We start from the raw sequence: 24,296 nt of genomic DNA, 5'->3' as shown, positions 1-24,296 counted from the left end.
ATATTCTCTTCCATTATAGTTTATCACAGGACATTGAATATAGTTCCCTGCTCTATACAGTAGGACCTTGTTGTTCATCCATTCTAAATGTAATAATTTATATCTGCTAATACCAAACTCCATCCCTCCACCACACTCCTCCCTTTTGGCAACCGCATGTCTGTTCTCTATTTCTGTGATTCCATTTCTGTTTTGTAGATAGGTTCATTTGTGTCATATTTTAGATTCCACATATAAATATCATATGGGATTTTTCTTTCTCTTTCTGACTTTTTTCACTTAGGATGATGATCTCTAGGTGCATCTATGTTGCTGTAAATGGCATTATTTTGGTTTTTTTTTTATGGCTGAGTAATATTTCATTGTATATGTGTACCACATCTTCTTTATGCATTCATCTGCTGATGAGCATTTATTTACGTTGTTTCCATGTCTCAACTACTGTAAACAGTGCTGCTATGAACATAGGGGTGCATATATAGTTTTGTCTGGATATATGCCAAGGAGTGGAATTGCTGGATCATATGGCAATTGAAAAGTTTTCTTGAAGGGCGACCTGTAAAGTACAACATCTGGACATTTTCTAAATGAAATTCAGGGACTGTAGCTGTTTTATTCTCCCCCAATATCTCCTGTTCAAATAGTTTCTATTTAGAGGAAGTAAACCCTAAGAAACAGGCAGTGTTTTCACCAGGACAGCTTGTTAAGAAATCCTTGTTACTCCACAGGCTCAAATTGCACTGCCATTTCATGGCTATTATCAGCACATGTTGTAATGGCCGCTTTTAGGCTTCCTGTGACCTAAAGGGAGTGAAGATTCTCATGAGGGTCTCTAAAGACAAGGGTGAAATGAGGCTATTCTTCAAATTGCAGAGAAGTTCAGCTCTCTAGCTAGAGAGACCTGAACATCAAAGAATGCGTTTTTTAAAAAGGAGGAGCAAGTAACATTCTTTTATAGATGGGGTGTGTCCTTCCTTGCAGATTTCCCAACCTGAAATGTGAACTTGGCAAAGAACCTTCTTTTCTGGTTGGGATTAAAATGAGTGGACATACTGTGACTCATTGGAAATGGTAACAGCTGCAACTTACTGAGTCTTCATAAACCTTACCTCCATGAAATCTGCATGTCAGGCCAGTGAGGTGGGGATGAAATTCAATGAGAGTGTTGAAGTTCCAACCCAGGCATTTGTGCCCCCACAGCCTGTCCACTTTCCCACTTGCCACCTAAACTCAAAACTCTTGTGGTCTTAGGAAGTCCATCAAATATATCAATGTTTGGGCAGGCTGAATAAACTAACCTAGAAGTGGCAAGGATGTTGTAGATTCAAGGATTTATTAGTTGGCCTTTATGAAAACTAAACAGTCACAGAACTTCAGTGTCTAATGGTCTTAATCCTTTAGAACTGGCTTTATAATCCTGGTTAGCTGGAGAAAAAAAGCCCCAGGGTTGGCCTTTCCCAGGGAAGATAGGGGTAAACACTGAGCCTGCTCTGTTGAGGGAAATGGGGAATGGTGGGACTCAGCAGACAGAAGTCCCTAAAGAAACCTTAACAACCTCAGCTTGGATGGAAGTTCTAGTCTGAAGATCAGAAAGAAACAGAAACGTGAGAGAGTGAGCTCTTTTCTATAACCTTATATAGCCTGTGAGTCAGAGGCTCTCAATGTAGCCCTCTATCTAACATGTGGTCCAGGGCAAGGCTCTTAGACTTCCTGTCTTGTAGCTGTTTTTTTCTTCTTCTCTTTGTTGTTGTTTTTAGCTTAAAAACAAATGAAATAATGCGAATGTAAGAACAGATATGAATGACATTCTAAAAGTGTATTAATTGACTAAGTCTGTCAACTAGTGAGTTGTCAGTGAACAAATATTTGTTGAGTGCCAACTATGTGCTAAGCACAGGGACACGTAGTGAGTATAGGGTAAGACATGGATGAGCCAAGAGCTCAGAGAGCTTAGAGTTTTATGGAAGAGATAGAAGATAAACATGGAATTTTAAAATTATAGACAGTGCTACACGAATCCAGTGGTGATCTTCATATTTATCGCATATTCTAATGCTTCCAGGTTTCTGTCAGCTTCTTTGCCTGAGTTCTGTAGAGTCAAGGCTGGCTTTGCAATTTCTCTCAAATTGCATATAAATATCTAATTCAGATTCATTTATGGCATTTGTGGTGAGACCAGGTGTACATAAAATAGAACTTTAAAGTTTCCGTAACACTCATGTTACAGAAGCTAATGTTATGCTCCATTAAATATGTAGTTCTGTAGTTTGTAGTTCTGTTTCTCGATTTTTTTAAATTTTTTTACTCTTGCAGTTTGAATCAAGCATAGAAATCTGCCAAGGTGACTGAGTAATCTCCCTTGCACTTGAATGTTAGCTTATTGAGATTGAGCAAGGCTCTAACTGACAGTAACAGAGGACCTCCCCATTATAAGTCAAGGGAGTGGAAGTTCCCTGATGGTCCTGTGGCTAAGGCTCCATGCTCCCAATACAGAGGCCCAGGGTTCAATCCCTGATTGGGGAACTAGATCCTGCATACCTCTACTGAGGATCCCTCATGCCACAACTAAGACCCAGCACAGCCAAATAGATAAATATTTTTCTAAAAAAAAAGAAGTCACTGGTCATTCAGTGAAGAAGCTATGGTACATGATGGCAGCTTGGGTCATTAGTAGGTGGCTGGTGGTAATTCACAAGTGACTCAAAAGCATAAAAATTGTATCTGCATGGTAGTGAGGAAGAATAAAGCCCTGGGCAATCACAGGCAGCAAAGCCCTCCCTTCCCAACCAACCATCTCACCGCCACCCCCCCCCCCCACCCCTTGTCAGGAAACGATGAGGAAATTCTATCTGGAAGCCTGGTATAATCATGATGTATGGCTTCTCTTTGGATGTGTTTGCCATTCCTGACCACATTATAGAGGGTGACTAGGAAAAAAATGAGGGATTGGTGCCCTAGTAGGACCCCATTCTACTAACTCATTAGTGACTACAAGTCTCTGTTTTTCCTTTTAATAAAATGTATATATATGGTGGTGGTTTAGTCACTAAGTCATGTCTGACTCTTACAACCCCATGGACTGTAGCCCACCAGGCTCCTCTGTCCATGTGGGTTGTCCAGGCAAGCAAGAATACTGGAGTGGGTTGCCATTCCCTTCTCCAGGGCATCTTTCCTACCCAGGGATCGAGCCCGGGTCTCCTGCTTGGCAGGCAGATTTTTTACCACTGAGCCATCTGGGAAGCTTCAGTTTTGTTATCTGTAAAATGAAAATAGTAATATTTATCTGGTTATATTAAATGGTGTAGTGATTATGGATAAGCTGCCTGGCTCATAGAAGGCACTCAGCAAAGCCTAATTGTTTTTTTCCCTTTTTTTGGAATCATGTGTCTTCGTTACTAGTATTTCTGCAGTTTCAGCAATCTGCTTTCATGGTCCGTTTGGCCTACCCTCCCTAAATGTAACTAACTCCAAGATAGTGGAGTAAGCAGTTTTCCATGTAATTCTATTTTTTCTATAAAACCACAATATTTTATTAAAATTAAGTAAGTCAAATATTTAATGCCCTTGTATTGAAATTAAATATGTTTAGAACCAGTTATTTATAATACCTAAGTTTTTTGTTTTGTTTTGGGGTTTTTTCACTTTGGTCTCCTTAAAAGTTTTCTGAATCTTTATGCCAGTACATCTACCCTTGGAAACAAAGCAGCCAGAGCAAGCACTTGACTCCTTTTCAGGAAAACAAGGTTCCGATTCAACCAAAAAGCAGGGTTTTTTCTCTATTTTGGGCGATGTCCTGAATCCAGATTGAAGCATTGAAACCCACAGCCTCTAACATATGTTCGTAAGAAAATTACACTAACCAACTGGCCATAATTCCATAGTAATGCCAAGGTAATCATAAAAGGTATGAAATATCAGATTGTTGATATCTCTAGCATCAGGGAACTGGGGTTTAGACCCCAGCCAATTCTGTCACTTATTAACTATGAAACCTAGGGGAAGGTAACCTCTCTATGCCTGTCATGTGGTGATAACAATGGTACCTCCCACATAGAATTAATGTAAGAATGAAATGAGTCAATGCATGTAAAACACTTCTGCACAAGCTCTTTGTGAATACCCTTGGCTATTATTATTTTTGCTGTGATTGTTTTAATGATTTCCCTTGTTTTGTTGTCTCTATCAACATGTGCAGGTGGACACTTTTCTACCTCTCATAGTGTGTATTTCCTAGAAGGGTGCTATTCTAAAACTATTCACTTGTTGTAGAACTGTTCATTTGTCTGTGTCCCCACTGGACCTTTGGATCTTTGAGGGCACCCCTGTCCTTATAAAATTTCTATATCCTCTCTTTATTGAGTAAATTAATCTGAACTAGAAGCTACATAGTTTGATGCTTTCTGTCCAAATTCATATTTTATACCATTAAGCAATGAATTCCATGCGAGGCTTTTTATGTTAATAGTATGAGAACCTAAAACATTGCTTAAGCCAACCATGCTACTCATTGGCTGTTTGACCAATCTGAGCCTCAGTTTTCTTATCTGTCAAATGGGTAGGATGATATAGCTTTGTTTTTTTTTTAGAGAATTGGTTGTAATAATTAAATGTGAAAATATGTGTCTGATATCTGACACAGAGAAAACTTTCTTGTTAACAGTTACTATTTTTCCCTTTAATCCAAAGTGCTGCTCAACAAGAATTCGGAGACAACTGGACAGGAACCTCACCTTTCATAAAATGGTGGCATGGATGATTGCACTTCACACTGGTAAGTTCATTCAGATATTTGAGATTGCAAAGAAAACTCGAAACCAGAGTATTCCCTCTAAGATACTTTCAAAATAAGAGATCAGCCTTTGCAGGTAGGTTGAGATATTTTTTTGAACGAGTTCTGTTAGAAAAATATTCAACACTCTTTCTGCCATCCCAACATTAGGATTTATTCCTTCAGGTCTTAAAATGTTATTCCCTAAGGCTCTTCTGATAAAATCCCAGTGCACTCCCCCTTTTCCACACTTTTTAATGTGAAAATTGTTAGTTCACATGTAAGAACTTTTGTTCATTCATTTTTAAAAAAATACTTGGTTGACACAATTGAGCGACTGAACTGAAGCAATAACAGTCTAGATCAAGAAATGGAACATTATCAGGCTGCAGCTCATTCTCTGGGCTCCTAAGTCACCCCCATCACAAAGAATCACCATCCTGATGACTAACTCCCTTGAATAGCTACTCTTACTTTCAGCTTTATATAAATCAAATTATGCTGTATATGATTAGACAGAGGTTTCCTCCATTCACTATCAGCTTCTGAGACCTGTCCATGTAGTTCATTCATTCTCATTGTTGATTCATTGAGCACTGTTTGAACATACTATGATTTATTTATTTATTCTTTTATTGATGAATATTTGTCATAACAGCTGCCTAGTTATTAAAATAGTGCTTTCATTAAAAAAAAATACTTGGTTGCACATATAGATCCATGGATTTCTTGCAGTAACCCTACAAGGACCATAGCCCATAAATTGAGAATCAAAGATAGACATTATGAGCTAAAGATTTTATTTTTATTATTGTTTTTTATATGTATATATAATAGTATTCATGTATTTATATGTGTTAAATATTTTGTTTTATTACTATAATTATTAAGAAAGTGGTGTTGGTATAAGAAGGGATCCTTATCAAATCTTCACTACTTTATCATAGAGTCAGGAAATGGCAACCCACTCCAGTATTCTTCCTGGAAAATTCCATGGACAGAGAAGGCTGGCAGGCCACAGTCCATGGGATCACAATGACTCAGACATGACTGAGCGACAGAGCACCACACAGACACACATACACACAGGGACTGTAGCCAGAAACTCGGCTCCAAATAAAATTATGTACACCACTCACCCTCTTTGTTTCTCTTCTCTGCCCTCTTTAGCAATTCACACCATTGCACATCTATTTAATGTGGAGTGGTGTGTGAATGCCCGAGTCAACAATTCTGATCCTTATTCAATAGCACTCTCTGACATTGGAGATAAGCCCGGTGAAACTTACCTCAATTTTGTTCGACAGAGAATCAAGGTAAGCCTCTAACTTCCTAATTCAGATGTTCTCTAGACTGTTAAAACTGAGGATTAGATTTCAGTGAGTGAACAATTTTACTTGGTCAGAACAGCAACAAGGACAAAAGTAGACTAACTATATCAGAGGGCCAGGTCTGTAGGTTCTAAGAATGTGGCCACATAGAAAATGCTTCCCATACTCCTGATGCTAAATGTGGAAGGTCACGAGATGTTTTCCAGTTTCTTAAACTCGCCTGTAAGAGCGAGTATACATGAAGCCTGGAGCAACTCAGGCTTATCCTTGACAAGGCCCAGCAGTCAAAGAAAGCCAGGAACATCGTCTAGTCAAACAAACTTGGGTTTATTACTTACTGCAGCAAAGAAACCTCACACTCTGAGGAAATCTGGGGTTTCTCAGGAGGATGTTGAGAAAGGCTTGTTGTGGGATTTGTGTCAGATGATTTGGGAGGGGTTTCAGAAAACAAGCATTTGCTCTGGGTCAGATTCAGTCCGGAATTGGGATAGTTCCAGCATTAGGTATCTTAATAATTCTTTTTTTCTAGGAGGCAGAAGAATGGGGCTAAGTCTGTAATAGGCTAAGAAGCAGCAGTCATACGTGTGTTTGTCTTGACTGCTCTTGAATGACAAGGTCACAGAATGACCTTGTCTGATGTTGGTGTTCTATGAAACTGTTTATGTGAAATAGGGAAGCTTCTGGCTGAGGTGTTAATACCAGGTCAGCCACCAGCTGACACCCATCAGCAATGCTTTTCCTCTTTCTTGCTTATAACATCTGATAGGTGGCCTCTGTCTGCTAATTGCTCCAGCAGCAGCCATATAGGCAATCCACAGGCAAGGACTTCTTCCCTTCCAGTAGTTGCTACAGCCTTCTATGCTCAGAGGGAGAAGGTCGAAATCATCTTCATGTGCCCAGTCAACGGTTGGGTAGGATAGTTGAATCAAATCACTCACTATACACTGAATTCTAAACACATTTTCTTGTCCGTTTAGATTACCAAAAAAGTCCTTTAATTTTGCAGAAATCATTATCCTCAGGCTGATATTAAAAAATGTGATCTATTTAGGGACAGAATTGAACAGCATCAAATAAAATAGGAATTCTTTTTCTATGATGTCTTGGATGACTTTTCTTTTATTTATACAATGATACATAGAGGCGACACTGCGAACATATCAAGTGAGCTGACTCTGCAGTGCTGGGCTCAGGTCACTCTTCTGATCTCTGTTCCCCCGCCCTTCTGTGTGCTTTCATTTTCAATTGCCTGTATTTGTGTTTCTTCCTCAGAGGATTGCCCTGGGGCTACTGGAGGCCCTTTGCCCACAAGCTCCAAGATCTGAAAGGGCCTAGGTAACTATCTCTCTGAGCTGGTCTTAACCAATAACTGATGGGTTCGGGCCGTAAAAACCCAGCTTCTTTGCCTCTAGTCAGGATAAACCCTGAGGTGTGTTTGACCCTCAGCAGTTTCCCTGCAGCATCAGGCTGAAGATTTGGCCTAAGATCACCCTCTCGGAAAGGACCCTGATGCAGGGAAAGATTGAAGACAAAAGAAAAGGGGGCAGCAGAGGATGAAATGGTTAGATAGCATCACCGACTCAATGGACATGAATCTGAGCAAACTCTGGGAGCTAGTGGAGGACAGAGGAGCCTGGTGGTCTGCAGTCCATGGAACACAACTAAGCCACTGAACAACACCCTCTTATTTGACTTGACATGTTCCTCTTTCCTGTTCTCTTACCAGTTTCTTCAGGAGCACATTCTTTCAAAATCACTTACCCATGAATCCTCATCTCAGGATCTGGTCAGGAGGAACATAGCCTAAGATGTGGTGTGCCCAGAATACTTTTACAAGCTAAGCATTATAACACTTTGCAAATCAAAGCGAGAAAAGAGCTTCTGACCCTTTTAGGACATGGAGTTGACAAATGTCCTTTTTTCTGATACTGAGAACTACTTCTGTATATCAATTGATATTTCTGATGACACCTCAACCATGTAAGACTTTTAATTTGGAACCATCCATTCTAAGTCTACATGGGCTTCCCTGATGGCTCAGTGGTAAAGAATCCGCCTGCCAGTACAGGAGACGTGGGTTCTATCCCTGGGTCAGGAAGATCCCCTGGAGAAGGAAATGGCAACCCACTCCAGTACTCTTGTCTGGAGAAGTCCATGGACAGAGGAGCCTAGTGGGCTACAGTCCATGGAGTTGCAAGAGAGTCAGTCACAACTGAGAGACTAAACAACAACAATTCAAAGTCTGTACCACCCTGTTGAGGGATGCTTAGGATTATCTAAAGAGGGAAAGAACATACCTATTGCCCTATTCATTGGACTCTCTATAGATGGGGAGTCCTGCATCTGAGAGCATACAAGTAATGTGTGTGTGTTTGTGTCTGTGTCTGTGTATTTTACAGAATCCTGAAGGAGGCCTATATGTGGCGGTGACTCGGTTGGCAGGCATCACCGGAGTCGTCATTACACTGTGCCTGATATTAATTATCACATCCTCCACCAAAACCATCCGGAGGTCTTATTTTGAAGTGTTTTGGTACACACACCATCTCTTTGTGATCTTCTTCATTGGTCTCGCCATCCATGGAGCTGAGTGAGTATTTAAACTCCAAGGCCAAGTACTTTATGCCCCTCAGTTCCCAGACCTGGTGCTCTGTTAAGAGGCACAGTGACCCTGTCTTGGTGTGATCAGCCTGTCTGTTGAGAGAATAAGAGGTGAAAACAGAAGTCACTTTGATAAAAACCACTCAGTACCACTTTAGTTTCTGGTGCGCAACTCATAACTATTCATAGTGCAGTTATTTATAACAAGCTTGAAAAATACACCAAAGTTTTGAATATCTTTGCAAGCATAAATGAAGCATTCTGAGAGTGCTGGTAGAGTCTTGGATGTCCGCAATGATGTTTCCCATGGCTTAATCCCTCATAAATTAGACAAATTCCCAAACAAGGGAGGGTAATGATTCATCAGGTGAAAGGGTCTGCTGTAGTTCAATGAGTTTTGATTCAAGCCAATCATTCACTGATTACCTACTGTGTATGAGGGCCAATCTCAGACATAGTTGGGAATACTAGAACGACAAACACATGGTTATTGCCTTCAAGCATACTAACATAATAAAGGGAAGACCTAAGCTTCTATTGAGCATCTGTGACAGACATGTTTCTTTTAACCTGTAAAAGGAAGACATGCTCTTACTGTCCTCATTTCCTGGGGAAATGATAGACAAGGAAACAGACTTTAAAAAGGTAAGTACAGGGTTGGCCAGAAAGTTAATTTGGCTTTTTCTGTACCATCCTATGTACAAACCCAAATGAACTTTTTGGCCAACCCAGTATGTAGCCAAGCCACCACCAGTTTATCAGTGGTTTAGATGGGATTGGAGCTCAGAGGGGCTAAGGCAGGCAGCGGTGAATCTGTCCTAGAGACACTCAGTGCCTGGATGTGCGGTTGAGAGAGTTTGCCTTATTGGGACCCCTGTTTCATACCAGGCTTCCTTTTTCTACTGTTTCACACTAGCTGATTCTCCCACCTGCACGCAAAAGCAGGCCTGGGAAGTTCCCCAGTGGGTACGGGGCTGCAGATAACTAAGAGTAGAGGAAGTAGGTGCTCAAGGCTCAATGACTCTGCTCTGAGTCAAGTCAGCCTAGAAGGGGCTGAGACTTGAGTATGAAAAGGGGAAGAGTGGGGGAAAGAAGCCTGTGGCAACTCCTCATGTGGATTCTTTTTAAAAAATGTTTTATTGAAATACAGTTGAGGTACCATGTCATGTTAGTTTCAGGTGTACATCAAAATAACTCACACATTCTTTTTCAGCTTCTTTTCCATTATGGTTTATTACCAAATATTGAATATAGTTCCCTCTCCTCGTGTGCATTCTTGATCAACTTGCAGACCCTGACCCCTGGTCATCCCTTTCTAAGCACTGAAATATCTGTATAGACAAAGCCTCTTTCAGTTCAGTTCAGTCACTCAGTCGTGTCCTGCTCTTTGTAACCCCATGGATTGCAGGATGCCAGGCTTCCGTATCCATCACCAACTCCCAGAGCTTACTCACACTCATGTCCATAGAGTTGATGATGCCATCCAACCATCTCATCCTCTGTTGTCCCCTTCTCCTCCTGCCTTCAATCTTTCCCAGCATCAGGGTCTTTTCAAATGAGTCAGCTCTTCTTCGTATCAGGTGGCCAAACTATTGGAGTTTCAGCTTCAGCATCAGTCCTTCCAGTGAATATTCAGGACTGATTTCCTTTAGGATGGACTAGTTGGATCTCCTTGCAGTCCAAGGGACTCTCAAGAGTCTTCTCCAATGCCACAGTTCAAAGGCATCAATTCGTTGACGCTCAGCCTTCTTTATAGTCCAACTCTCACATCCATACATGACTACTGGAAAACCCTCTTAAACCAATGAGTATCTTTAAATGGGACTCAGTCATCATCCAGTTGTTTCAGAGAATCCTAGAGAAAAAAAATTAATCTCTTCCCCCCTCTAGCTGAGTAATTTCACCACTTTACATTTGTATAGATTCATAAATTTGTATCTTTTTTTTTTTTTTTGGCCACGGATCATGTGGTATCCTAGTTCCCAGCCAGGGATTGAAACTGTGCCCCCTACATTTGAAGTGCAGAGACTTAATCACTGGACTGCCAAGGAAGTCCCTCCTAGATATGTATCTTACTGTGGAGCAGGCAGAGGACAGATATGTTCCCTGTTCTCCATCTGAGGAGAATCTGCCACTTACACTGGTTGACTGATTACTTAGTCTCATAGCTAGGTAGCAGCTGAACTGGGATTAAAATGCAAGTTTTCTGACTTCCGGTCGTGGCACTGAGAAGAGAAGAAAGTCAGATTTTTTTTTTCTATCACTCCCCATGTGATCTTGAGCACTAAGAACTCTAATAGTTACCATTTGTTTTGTTTTGTTTTGTTTTTCAAAAATATGTATGGATGATCCAAAACTTACCCTGTAGATGTAATGTTACATATAAATATCCTTTTTGCCACCATACATGGTTTTCCTTTTTATTCTTTTCCTCTTTTTTTGGCTATGCTGCACAGCATGTGGGATGTGGGATGTGAGATCTTAGTTCCCAGACCAGGGATCAAACCCACATCCCCTGCAATGGAAGTTTGGAATCTCAACCACTGGATTTCCAGGGAAGTCCCCATATAATTTTTTTTCTATTGCTAAAGATCATGCATTTTTCCCCTTCCTCTAATCTACTTGGAGGGGGCAATGAGATATTGCTTTTAAATGAAAAGTATAAGACCCATATTAGAATACTAAAAACATGTTCAGAATCTCAAAAAATTAAGAACTTAATGTCTCATTTCTAAATGATCAGGACTTACATTTCCTCCTCAGGCGGATTGTACGTGGGCAGACTAACGAGAGTTTGTTGAAACACCAACCAAGAAACTGTTATCAAAACATCTCACAGTGGGGAAAAATAAAGAACTGCCCAATCCCGGAGTTCTCTGGGAACCCTCCTATGGTACGTACAACCCATTGTTGCTATTATAGTTTCATTACCTACAATCTTCAAACTGCGTCTAAGAAATACATACAAATGTCATAGAGTTGTCCATTATGAATGTCATAGAACTGCTAGGATAAGTATCCAGTGTTTTTCTGCTATGCTGATTGTCTAGAATTAGTTCTTGAAAAGTAACCTAAAGGTTACTTTTTACATTAGTCTGTTAGGAGCATCCTGACATAAAACTTGGAAAAGTATTGTTTTTTTAAAGTGCATTTGGATTCAAGAACTTCTATCTCTTCTGGATAAGATGGCCACGATAATATCAGTTAATGATTTTCAGAGGGATTCCATCCTGAGCTGAATTGGGAAGCTCAGATAATGATTTATAATATAAGGAGCCAGGGACTCTTCAGATACCAGGAAATAAGATTTTCTATCCAGCTTTTAGAGCTGGGTGGAAATTTGTAAGATGGTACATAGGGCTGCCATTAGGTATCAGGAGGTCCTGTCTGTGAATAAAGGAGACTGGAGAGCTAGGTTCATGCCAATACCCAATGGCACTTCATGGTAGAACAGGAGTGTGGCAAGGGTGACCAAGGGAAAGGATGCTAAAATATTTCCCTTTTGTTGGGAACTCTCAAGAACTCCATTTGGTTTATTCTCAATATCTCTGTTTCATAGAGTGAGAAGTGAACCCCGTGATTTTCATACCTTTTCCCCCATTGGCAAGCAATACACGTTATCAGTTATTATCTTAGCTATTGGTATAAAACTAAGCAAAAATCAACGTTTGTACAGGTCTTCTGAAAAGGATCATTAATTGTGTCCTTAAACACAGTATAATATAAAGGCAAATTTCCCATCCCATTTCTCCTTCCTTTTTCCCTACTCTCCTAATATAGGGGTACTCTTCCTCTAGAAACAGCATGCTGTCTGAGGACTTAACATCTTTCAGCATCCTTACTCATTAATGAAAGTAACCAGACACGTCACTGAACTACCCTCACTACATAGAGACATCAGTTGTTGTTGTTGTTGATGTTGTTGTTTTAGTCACCCAATCTCATCCAACTCTTCGCAGCGCCATGGACTGTAGCCCACCAGGCTCCTCTCTCCATGGGATTCTCCAGGCAAGAATACTGGAGTGGGTTGCCATTTCCGTCTCCCGGGGATCTTCCCAACCCAGGGACTGAACCCACATCTCCTGCATGGCAGGTGGATTCTTTACCACTGAGCCACCAGGGAAGTCCAGAGACATCAAGAGAAAGGATTAAAAGGGAACTGTATTGCAGGTCCTCTTATGAGTTGGGGAAGGCACATTTCCTTGAAGACAGCTGGAGTCAGAATGCTACTACCTTAACAGACACCTCAGAAATGCTCCTGGGTTTCTGGGAAGATTAGAGGCGATGTCCAACACCTGGCTCCATTCAATGTGGCCCCAGGTGGCCCCCAGGAAATAGATGGATAAAGTTGGATGGTTTGAAAAACCCGTCCCATGAAAATGAAGGCCAGTAGCAGAGAATTTATGACCTCCGGGCAGATATTTTTCAACTTTGACTGGAGATAGGTCTATTTGGGTGCTCTCAACTTCCAAAAATAAGTTTCTTAAAAATTTTCATAGAAAGCTCATAAGTGAGAGTCCGGAAAGTCCTCTGGGGTTTCTTCCCCTCTTGGAATCCCTTCTGGAATGTCATATTTTAGATGGTATCACCTTCTAAAATTCTTTGCTACTTCAGATATTCAACTAGGAACCTAACTGACTGAATCCCAGGATGGATCTGTTTGGTCTAAATATTTTTGGACAGCCAACAATGCCACAGAGTAATTCCAGTGGTCTGAAACATTGCAGATTCTGACAAGAGGGGACTTTAGAAAAAGCTGAAAATCTCTGGATCTGTCCCTATTCAGCAAGTGCATTGCTTAGCTCTGAGAACTTGCCAGAATATTGGAGAAACAGCTAAATTCTTACATGAAATTTCTCATCTTGTGACGAATTAAGCTTTGACTACATGACTGAGAGAAAGTAATTGCAATGTTACATTAAAAATATGATGTTGTTGAAATGCTATCCTTTAGAGAAATGTTAATTCCGAAACCAACTTTACTCTGCTGTAGGATTATTGCAACTACTATTGCAACAATAGGAGGAAATCCCATTCTTGTGGGCAGTTCCTCTTGGGAGAGTTTCATACTGTAGATATAGTTCCCCAATGTGACCAAAGAAAATGTTTATTTTTACTGGCTCAGAAATTTATTTTAACTTTAGGTATTTTCATGCATTCTCTTATAGAAGAAATTTACTAATATAATATCAAATATTTAAACAAGCCCACAAATGTTAATTGCATTTCTGAAATGTTTTGTCCCTGTGAATCTTTTATTAACTACCACCCCTTAACACACGCTTTTTTTCGTTGTTTGTTCTGATTACAGACTTGGAAATGGATAGTGGGTCCCATGTTCCTGTATCTCTGTGAGAGGTTGGTACGGTTTTGGCGATCTCAACAGAAGGTGGTCATCACCAAGGTAGGCACTGACTTAGGAATGACTGTCTAACTATATCATGGACAAGTCTACCCAAGTTCTCTACAACACTGTCAGAGCTGTCTTTTACTTGGTTTCTTTTGATTAAACTTAGGGCAGAGAGATGACCTATGGTTTGTTTCAATGCCCCTAGCCTGATAATCAAATGATTGGATCTTTTCATTGGGGAAACTAGAATTTAACATTTTCTGTTGAAAAATGAACACAAATGTTTCATGTAAATGAATTTGTGTTGTGTGTGTGTGTGTGTGTGTGTGTGTGTGTGTGTGTGTGTTAAGGGGAGAGGCATGAGGGATGATGTAATTAGTTAAGAGTAAAGAAGCAAAAGAGATGAGTTCAAAAAGTCACAAAGGTCATTTATTGAGCCTTAAAATGTTCAGTTGCCGAAAGAATCCAGGAACCAGGGCAGGTCTTACTGAGAGAGAGATCATTCCCCAGGTCCTCTTTGCCTCCTTCTCTGTGCTTTGTATGTGGTAACAGAATATCAGAGGTAATGTCTTCAAAGTCTTCAGTAAGCTAACTAAACTTCATTGAGAGTTGAGTCTGGTAACTTCAAATATATAGCAGTTTATTCCCCTCATGTCAATGCCACTTCTTATCACTAAATAAATAAATAGAAATAAAATCACCTTATTATAGTTTCAGGAAACATCAGACAAGACTATTTTTATCAAATAAAGTTGAATTCAATTCAGTTCAGAAAGTAGTTACCAAAGTTTACCATGGGTTGCTTTTGCAAAACACACAAAACCTTCCTGTCCACCTACCTCTTCTTTCTGGACCTCTATGGAAGGTCATAGGAACGTAGTCCAGCTAGCAATAGAGATCTTGAAATATAGGAAGCCACAACAGTTCTCCTTTTATGATATTTATATTGTATGAGAAAAAGCCCACAGATCAGCAAAAAGAGCCACCACAAAATTTCCCTTACTCGACTAAAATGAACTAACCAGACAAGTATTTCTGCTTGGCCTATTTCTAAGGCAAACTTGTTTTCCTGTGAATAAAATGAATATCCATTTTCTTCTCATGTCAACACATGTAAGGAACGAAGTACTATCCAAAAGTATTTTGTGACTGTATTGTCCACTAGGACATTTTACTCCCTCCTGTCCCAGTGTTGCCTGCGGTGGCAACATTGCAATATGGTAAAGATCATGTTCACCACACAAAATTGCAATGTGAGCAGCGTAATTTGCAAAATCATTTTCATCAAACTTTATTTTCTGTTTTCAAAATGAAGCTTTACACCTCCTTAATTCAATGATGAAGGGACATGGGTTGCAGCCTTGTCATTTAAGTTACATTTGGATCACAAATTTTGGAAACATTTGACAATTTTTCTTCAAAGGATTTCCCATTCTCCTACTCCTCACTCATGAAAAGAAAAGCTCAGCAGTATCAGTTAACATTGTGCTCAGTCCCTTTAGTCATGTCTGACTCTTTGCAGCCCCATGGACTGTAGCCTGTCAGACCCCTCTATCCATGGGATTTTCCAGGCAAGAATACTGGAGTGGGTTGCCATGCCTTCCTCCAGGGGATCTTTCCAACCAAGGGATTGAACCAGTGTCTCCTATGTCTCTTGCATCGCGGGTGGATTCCTTACCACCGAGCTACCAGAGAAGCCCCTCAGTCAACATTAGGAGAGTGCTATTTTGTTTCTATTGATTTTCCTTTCCTTTGATGTCCCTTGGTTTGTTTTCTGTTGTACATATAAAGTCCTTCTAAGATCTCAGGAATCATCACAGAAACAGCATATTACAGTGAAAGCATTTTGTTGTGTTCTGTTTTTATTTTTATTTACCGACTCACCAGTTGATGGGCATTTGGACTGTTTCCAAATTTTTTTGCTATTGTAAACAAAGCTATTATGAACATTCAGGTACATGGAGAAAGAACAACGGGTGGGTGGGGCTTGGCTTTGGGAGAGATGGACCGTGTACTCCCCAAATAGAGAGAAACAAACAATGCATGAAATCAGGCAGGCTCAAGGTGGGACTTGGGACAAAGACAGACCAGCACCTTAGGCTTGGTTTGGGGGACGTAGCTATACAACTAGTCAATAGGGTCGCCTTCTGCCTCTGTCCGGCTGCTGAGGCTCTTGATCATCCCCTGGGGAAACAGGAAGGCTGAATAGAAAACCATCTCTTCTTCCTGTTTCTAGCCACTGCCTTGATTTCTTAGAGGAAAAGAAAAAAATCACAATAAGCTGGAGTCTTAGGGTGAATTCCCCAGCCAAGACTCAGGGACAGAGAACTGCATGCAGAAGACTTATTGAGGCGGGTTCTCAGGAGATGAACTTGTAAAAGAAAAAAGGCAGGACTGAGGGAAGGAAATGGGTGGCTGTCAAAGTGGTTGCAACTGCAGCCTCAGCGGATCCTACAGGAAGTGTTGGAGCTGGGATGGCCCCCGGGAGTTGTCCCAAAGTGAGGACAATGGCCAGGCCTTTGGGTCCCTGCATCAGAGCTCATTGTGGGCCACTGGCTACAGCCGAGGGCTCTTCCCAGTAAGAGATTAATTTGCTGGAAGAACTACTCTGTTGGCCCTGAAGAAGGGACATGGGTGAGGCCTCTTAGCTCAGCCTCTTATCCATACAGACACTGACAGGACAAGTACTGGGAAAAAGGGGCATTTCCAGAGACATGTTTTATTTCCTTAGGTGGTCACTCACCCTTTCAAAACCATTGAGCTCCAGATGAAGAAGAAGGGATTCAAGATGGAGGTGGGCCAATACATTTTCGTCAAGTGTCCCGTGGTGTCCAAGCTGGAGTGGCACCCTTTCACCCTGACCTCTGCCCCTGAGGAAGACTTCTTTAGCATCCATATCCGCATCGTGGGGGACTGGACAGAGGGACTCTTCAAAGCTTGTGGCTGTGATAAGCAGGAGTTTCAAGATGCCTGGAAACTACCAAAGTGAGTACAGAGTGCCTGTTACAAAGGTGCATGAGTTCAGGAAAAATGTCACTAAATAGCTTTGCTTCTCACGTCTCTTACTCCAGTAGCCCCTGAGTCTTGACAAAATACTCGGATTCTACAAACAGAAGTAACGATCTCTGTGTTCCCCATCTTACATGTGGTGAAGTGTTAGTCTTTCAGTCGTGTCCGACTCTTTGAGACCCCATGCACTGTAGCGCACCAGGCTCCTCTGTCCATGGAATTCTTCAGGCAAGAATACTGGAGTGGGTTGCCATTTCCTTCTCCAGGGGATCTTCCCGACCCAGGGATCGAACTCAGGTCTCCTGTGTCTTCTGCATTGCAGGCGGATTCTTTACCATCTGAGCCACCAGGGAAGCTGTTTATGCATATCTGTATAAATCTTATGTAAAATATAAAATATTTGAATCATATGTTAATCAGGGATATTCCCCAATGCCTTTACATTTATAAGGGTCAAGGTCAAGGTATATTAACTTTCAATCAAAGCTATACTTAAAATTTAATTGCTGTACATTATTTGAGGGGAAATGCCAGGTGGCGCTAGTGGTAAAGAACCCACCTGCCAATGCAGGAGACATAAGACACTCTGGTTCGATCCCTGGGTCGGGAAGATTCCCTGGAGGAGGACATACCAACCCACTCCAGTATTCTTGCCTGGAGAATCCCATGGACAGGTGAGCCTGGCGGGCCACAGTCCATAGGGTTGCAAAGAGTCAGACACGACTGAAGTGACTTAGCATGCATGCATGCCAGATATTACTCAGTGGGCCTCCTTCTTCCCACATGCCTAACATGGTGTCAGGTACTTAGTAGATGCTGAAGAAAAGTTGGTCAAGTAACTCAATGACTAGACAAATGGAAAGTGCAGATAATAAATTTATTAGATATTATAGTATGGAAAATTCTCACTTTAATGTGCAAGAATTTCAAGTGCGGGCTGCCCTGGCAAAACACAGACATGTGTGTGTGAGTGTGTATGTGAGTGTGTGTGTGTGTGTGTGTGTGTGTGTGTGTGTTTGATGTGTGAAGGGAGGTACAGGAAAAAATAACCCTGAGAGTTACCGCATGTTTTCAGTTAGCTAAAACTTCCTCTTCTTACTTCCAATCCCAATGTCCACACTGAGTTGGTTACTTGAAAGCCATCTCACAGAAGAAAGTGCCACATCATCAATACATTGTCCCGGTTTGAAGTGACGTATTGCACACCCCCAGTGATAATGTGTGCCCCCTCCACCTCTGAAGAGCAAGACATCTGTGTAACCATCTCCCCCCATGCTTCCCTCCAGGATAGCTGTTGATGGGCCCTTTGGCACCGCAAGTGAGGACGTGTTCAGTTACGAGGTGGTGATGTTAGTGGGAGCAGGGATTGGGGTCACGCCCTTTGCATCCATCCTCAAGTCGGTCTGGTACAAATATTGCAATAAAGCCCCAAATCTGAGGCTCCAAAAGGTAGGTTCTTTCTTTTTCTCAAAGAGCTTGGACTGGTCATCACACTCTGCCAAGTGAAGCCTCAAAGAGCCATCAGGGCAGTGGCTGGCAGAGATCAGGCGAAGTGAAGACAAGTTCTGGGTGGTTTCAGAGAGGCAGGCTTCTCCCAAGAGGGCTATTTGATAAATTAAAGGTGTCTCTGGGACTTACCTGGTGTTCCAGTGGTTAGGACTCAGCACTTGCACTGCCAAGGGTTTTGGGTTCGATGCCTGGTCAGGGAGCTAAGATCCCTCAAGCCTCGCAGCACCACCAAAGAAACAAACAAATAAATGTGGTTCTATAGAATCAGGCCTATTATTGAAAGTAATATACCGTATTTGCATAGTATTACTAGAAATTCAGAAGAGAGAGCTAAAGTTTTCACAATCCCAATCCAGTAATTCTCCTTTTGGTAAATTCTCTTCCAACATTTTTCCACTTGTTTATACATTTTCAGAAAGCTGCATATATTGAGTATGTACAATTTCATGTCCCACTCTTTTGAAAACATATAGTGTTTTTCAGTGTTGTCACAAGCTTGCTAATAATCATTTTTGATGAGTCCTTCCTGTTCCATTGAGAGGATATAGAATAATTTTTCTATCATCTTCTATTAGATATTGAGGTAGATTCCATTTCCAGTCACCCCTCCCCCACATGTCCTTTCATGACACTTTTATTTGTTTACTTTCTGTGGCTGTCTCCTCAGAGTAAAATCCCAGGGGAATTTTTGGTCCCGTGTAAATTGGGTTTCATTGCCTGAGAAACGACATCTTTAATAAAGCTTGAGTCACTCTAATAACTGTTGTTATTTAGTCACTAAGTCATGTCCAAGTCTTTGCGACCCCATAGACTGTAGCCCAGCAGGCTCCTCTGTCCATGGGATTTCCCAGGCAAGAATACTGGAGCGGGTTGCCATTTCTTTCTCCAGGGGATCTTCCTGAGAGATAACCTCTAATAGGCACATGGAGCTTACTTTGACTTTCATTCTCCCTTCCCCTCTTTTCGATGTTGAGGAGGTATGGGTATAACTACTTTTTCCCCTAGAGCTCAAAGGTGTCTGGTGTAGCAGGCAGGGAAGTTGCATGGTGGCAACCATGGCTCATCTACATCCTACTGATCTTTCTGAAAGGAGAATCCAAGGAAGTGAGGAATTCTGGGAGGCAAGAGCAGTCCCAGGGGGCAAGTGGTGGGCTCATGTTTTCTTCTTAAGCTACAGATTTCTGAGAACAAGCTGATTATTTACTATCCTGCCATGTAAAGGCCAGAGCAGGTTCATGCGAGCTAGTTTGTCAAATATCTAGAGTTTTCTGAAAACCTATGTTTCTAGACATTCTGAGCAACAGGGAAAAGTGGAAGGTGGGAGGGTAGAAATCCATATGTCAATGCTGATAGGTCTCTATTTAAATATAATCTACTCAATTCACAGATATAGAGAACTAGTGGTTACCGGTGGGGAGAAGGGACAGGGAAGGGCAACATAGGGGGAGAGGATCAAGAGATACAAACTATTAGAAATAAAATAAGCTACAAGGATATACAGCATGGGGAATATAGCCAATGATTTATAATAATTATAAAGGGGATATAACCTTTGAAATTATTGATCACTCTATTATACACTTGTAATTTATATAATACTATACATCAACTATACTTCAATTTAAAAATAAAATATATATATAATGGTTGGATGGCATCATCAGCTTAATGCACATGAGTCTGAGCAAAATCCGGAAGATGGTGAAGGACTGTGATGCCTGGCATGCTATAGCCCATGGGGTTGCAAAGAGTTGGACATGACCGAATGACTGAACAGCAAATAATCTGCTTCACGGTCTGTCCCCCACCTCAGATCTACTTCTACTGGCTGTGCCGGGACACACATGCCTTTGAGTGGTTTGCAGACCTGCTGCAGCTGCTAGAAACCCAGATGCAGGAGAAGAACAACTCGGGCTTCCTCAGCTACAACATCTACCTCACTGGCTGGGATGAGTCTCAGGTAAGGACAAGATCCCCAATCTAAGTTCTCTCCCATAGCACCCAGGGCTTACCGACTTCCCCTTGGCTATTGGAGTGTCTTGTTTTAAGACTAGTCAGTGGGTTCAGGTGATCCACCGCATTCACTCTGACTCAGTATGCCCATATGTTCAGACTGTTGAGACTAAATTCAAAGTTGGTATCTGTGGGACAGGTCAAAGCTAGGGAGCCTGCAAAGAAGTCAGAGCCATGACTGTGACCTTGTTAGAGCAATGCTCCACCAGGGGTAATGAAACAGGTAGATAAGATGATCCACTGGGTTATGGGAAGAAAAGAAAACATTAGCTTTATCTCACTCTCCTTCTGTACTCTCCTTCTGTGTGTGTATATACATATATATACATGCACATGTATGTTGCTGTTGTTTAGTCACTAAGTTGTGTCCAACTCTTTTGTGACCCCGTGGACTGTAACCCGCCAGGTTCCTCTGTCCCTCGGATTTCCCAGGCAAGAATACTGGAGTGGGGTTGCTATTTCCTACTCCAGGGGATCTTCCAGACCCAGGGATCAAACCCATGTCTCCTGCATTGGCAGGCAGATTCTTTACCACTGAGCCCCCTGGGAAGCCCATAAATATGTATACACATGCATAGATATGGGTATATATTCCTTTAATTTGTATTATGTATGTTTTATAATATACATAATACATTTAATAAGGAGTCATAATAACTGGTAATAGTTCTTAAGCATATGCTTGTGCCAAGTATTCCTCTTAGTGTTTATATAGATTGTCTAATTAAATCCTCACAACAACCTTATAAGTAGCTATTATCCTTATCCATATTTTACAGATAGGGAAGCCAAGGCCCAGAACAGCTTAGGTCATTTGTCCAAGGGCATCCAAGTAATAAATATGCCAGGACCTGCCACTTCCAGTAGTTCATGATAATCGTTTGTAAATAAATCAATATATATCTAATGAAGGTGATATATGTGTGTATATATGTATACATGTGTGTAGTATACATATGTATATATACTCCCTCCTGAGACATTTAGCAATGAACTTGTGAATTTTCAATGGATAAAACAATTACAGCTACAAGTATTGATAAGATAACAATTCACGAGACAACCCCCCACCACAAAAAACTGCTGCTGCTGCTAAGTCGCTTCAGTCGTGTCCGACTCTGTGTAACCCCAAAGACGACAGCCCACCAGGCTCCCCCATCCCTGGGATTCTCCAGGCAAGAACACTGGAGTGGGTTGCCATTTCCTTCTCCAACGTGTGAAAGTGAAAAGTGAAAGTGAAGTCGTTCAGTCCTGTCCGACTCCTAGCGAACCCATGGACTGCAGCCTACCAGGCTCCCCCATCCCTGGGATTCTCCAGGCAAGAGTACTGGAGTGGGTTGCCATTTCCTTCTCTGCCAGGAAGAACTATCTGGCCTTAGAACTATCAAATGTCTAAAGTGATGAGACTGAGAAACTTAGAAACAAGTTAATGACTCCTAGCAGGTAACATGTTTCTAAATAAGCAAACGTTAATGACGTGGCCCAGAAGCAGCCTAACTGTCCTCCTGAGTGAGGAGCTAAGGCAAGACTTTCTGGTCACTGGCTCAGCTGGCCACACCCACACACTGGCTCCTCATCAGAGACATTTTTCACATGTACCTTGTACCTGTGAAAACTGACTTCTTCTCATTCAGGTTTTGGCATATTGCCTATCATAAATTCTCCAAGTCTTCGGAAAGTCTTGTAGGTCCCGTAGGTCCCACAAACATAGGTCCCGGGCCACATGACCATGAAAATTGCTGCTCTAGAAAAGTGGTTTTAAGATGTCACTTCTGCAATTTAAAGACATAACAACAACAAAATTTGATAAAAATGAAACCCAGGGGCAAAAATGTATAATATATAAATTGCTCTGCAGTTCTGTTTTTTTTTTAAATGGGGAATTTTTTGCATTGAAAAATAATTCTTTTGCTTTGCAAAACTTTGTGTCTACAGGATTATTAAACCAGAGAAACCACCCTTCTTAACCTCTTCCATCCCCATTATCCATCTCCTGTCCAGTGAATTTAAAATCTGATTTAATTGTTAAATTTAATTAACCATTTTTACTAAAAAATACCTGTGGTTCAAACTGAGGCTCCCTGGAATGGTAACAGAAAGCAACCCCTCCCCACCCCACCCCCACACAGACTATTAATAGCTTTAGGCTTGGTTTGATGTCTCATTACATTAGCAAAATATGAGTGCATTTTAATCTATGATTGTCTTAATTTTTAGTGATTCTCTCAAAACAGTGGGAGTATATTTAGGACAGACTGCTAGATGTACTGCAGAGAGAAAAACAGTGAAACAGAATTTAAATCGTACCCACACTTTAAAGTCTGGCTCAAATGCTGCCACCCTGAGACCTTCTCATATCCTCCACTTGTCCTCCCTTCTTTGTTATGGAGATATTTGTGCCTCCTCTATGGCATTCATGGTACCTTAGTCTACAAACAGGATTGCCCACCTTTTTACTTCAAGGTCTCCCTTTCTAGACTATAAATGGCTTGAAATCAGTGTATTCAGTGTTATTGACCTTCTAGCTTCTGGCATAATGCCTTGCTTCAAATATGTACATTTAGAATGGGTAGTTAGAGCTTGGTTTGTGTGTGTTTATAGAGCATGCCTTTTTTTTCTGATTTCATGTCCTTTCCTGCAGGCCAGTCACTTTGCTGTGCATCATGACGAGGAGAAAGATGTAATCACAGGCCTGAAACAAAAGACCTTGTATGGACGACCCAACTGGGATAACGAGTTCAAGACCATTGGAAGTCAACACCCCAAGTAAGGAGTTCCCCCAACAGAGTGTTCTTGAGGCTTACCGTCTATGTAAAGGAGCAGCTCCCAAACACTGCTAGATTTATATATTCTGGAAACTAAAATATCTAGATAACTATATTCACACTCATAAAAGGTTCTAAATATCTCTCACTTTAAGAAGAAGTCTTTAAATCACACCCAGAATTGACTGGTGAGCCAAACAAAGATTCCCAGGCCCCACCTCAGACTTTCTGAACCCTGCTGCCCCCAAGTAGGCCCGTAACTCAATTCTTTGCTTTTATCTCCTAAATTTCACTCATGTATCTGCTTCTATTAATTCAACAAGATTTATATTGTTTACTAAGGAGACACTGGCCCCATTTTCATGTATAGCTTTTGGGTCCTAGATCATAAGTTGACAGATACCCCAGGTCTTTCCTGCCCTAACTAAAGCTTTAGTCATTATGAAGCTTTGAGGAGATCTTTTATCTTGTTAGAACACATGACAAACTCAAGAAATCACCATAAATACACTATGTCATTTCTTCTTACACTTTAATGAACATGTAAGTTGGAGGAGCTTTTTAAAACGCTGATTTAGTATATGTGGGGTGGGGCCCAAGAATCTGCATTCTTGGCTTTGAATGGCTTTTTGAGTTTTCTTGAAATCTTAACATGAACAAGGAATTGGAAATACAGTCACATCAAAGAACAAATCATCACAGCTTTGACATTTAAGCCAAATAGATATTTTAGGGCAGATTTGAAAAAAGTGTGAAGTCATAACAATTTAAAAACACAGCTGACCTACTTCAATAATATGTATTCTTGAAAAGCTGACACCAGGGCTACTGGTCTGAAACCACAGCTAGAGGAACAAGGCTTTAGAATCTAAAAAGTTGAAGGACGAAGCCGCACCAAGTTTTTAGCAGAGTTGCCGTTCCTAAGGTGGGTTTGTTCCTGATTTTAAGAC

The 24,296-nt window shown here is 41.2% G+C and overlaps 1 protein-coding gene across 1 annotated transcript in view; it reads left to right on the top strand.

Annotated features, from left to right (window-relative positions):
• LOC133051459 (cytochrome b-245 heavy chain) overlaps positions 1–24,296 on the top strand; it is a 33,095-nt gene that overhangs the window by 5,770 nt on the left and 3,029 nt on the right. Inside the window, exons 4-12 of the mRNA XM_061135880.1 lie at positions 4,687–4,771; positions 5,939–6,084; positions 8,499–8,689; positions 11,464–11,593; positions 14,012–14,104; positions 16,782–17,035; positions 18,346–18,508; positions 20,382–20,528; positions 23,223–23,347. Coding sequence (XP_060991863.1) covers positions 4,687–4,771; positions 5,939–6,084; positions 8,499–8,689; positions 11,464–11,593; positions 14,012–14,104; positions 16,782–17,035; positions 18,346–18,508; positions 20,382–20,528; positions 23,223–23,347 — 1,334 coding nt within the window. The remainder of the gene's footprint in view (positions 1–4,686; positions 4,772–5,938; positions 6,085–8,498; positions 8,690–11,463; positions 11,594–14,011; positions 14,105–16,781; positions 17,036–18,345; positions 18,509–20,381; positions 20,529–23,222; positions 23,348–24,296) is intronic.

This window comes from Dama dama, chromosome X, assembly GCF_033118175.1.
Source record: "Dama dama isolate Ldn47 chromosome X, ASM3311817v1, whole genome shotgun sequence".
NCBI lineage: Eukaryota > Metazoa > Chordata > Mammalia > Artiodactyla > Cervidae > Dama > Dama dama.
This window is presented reverse-complemented; position numbering and strand designations above follow the sequence as displayed.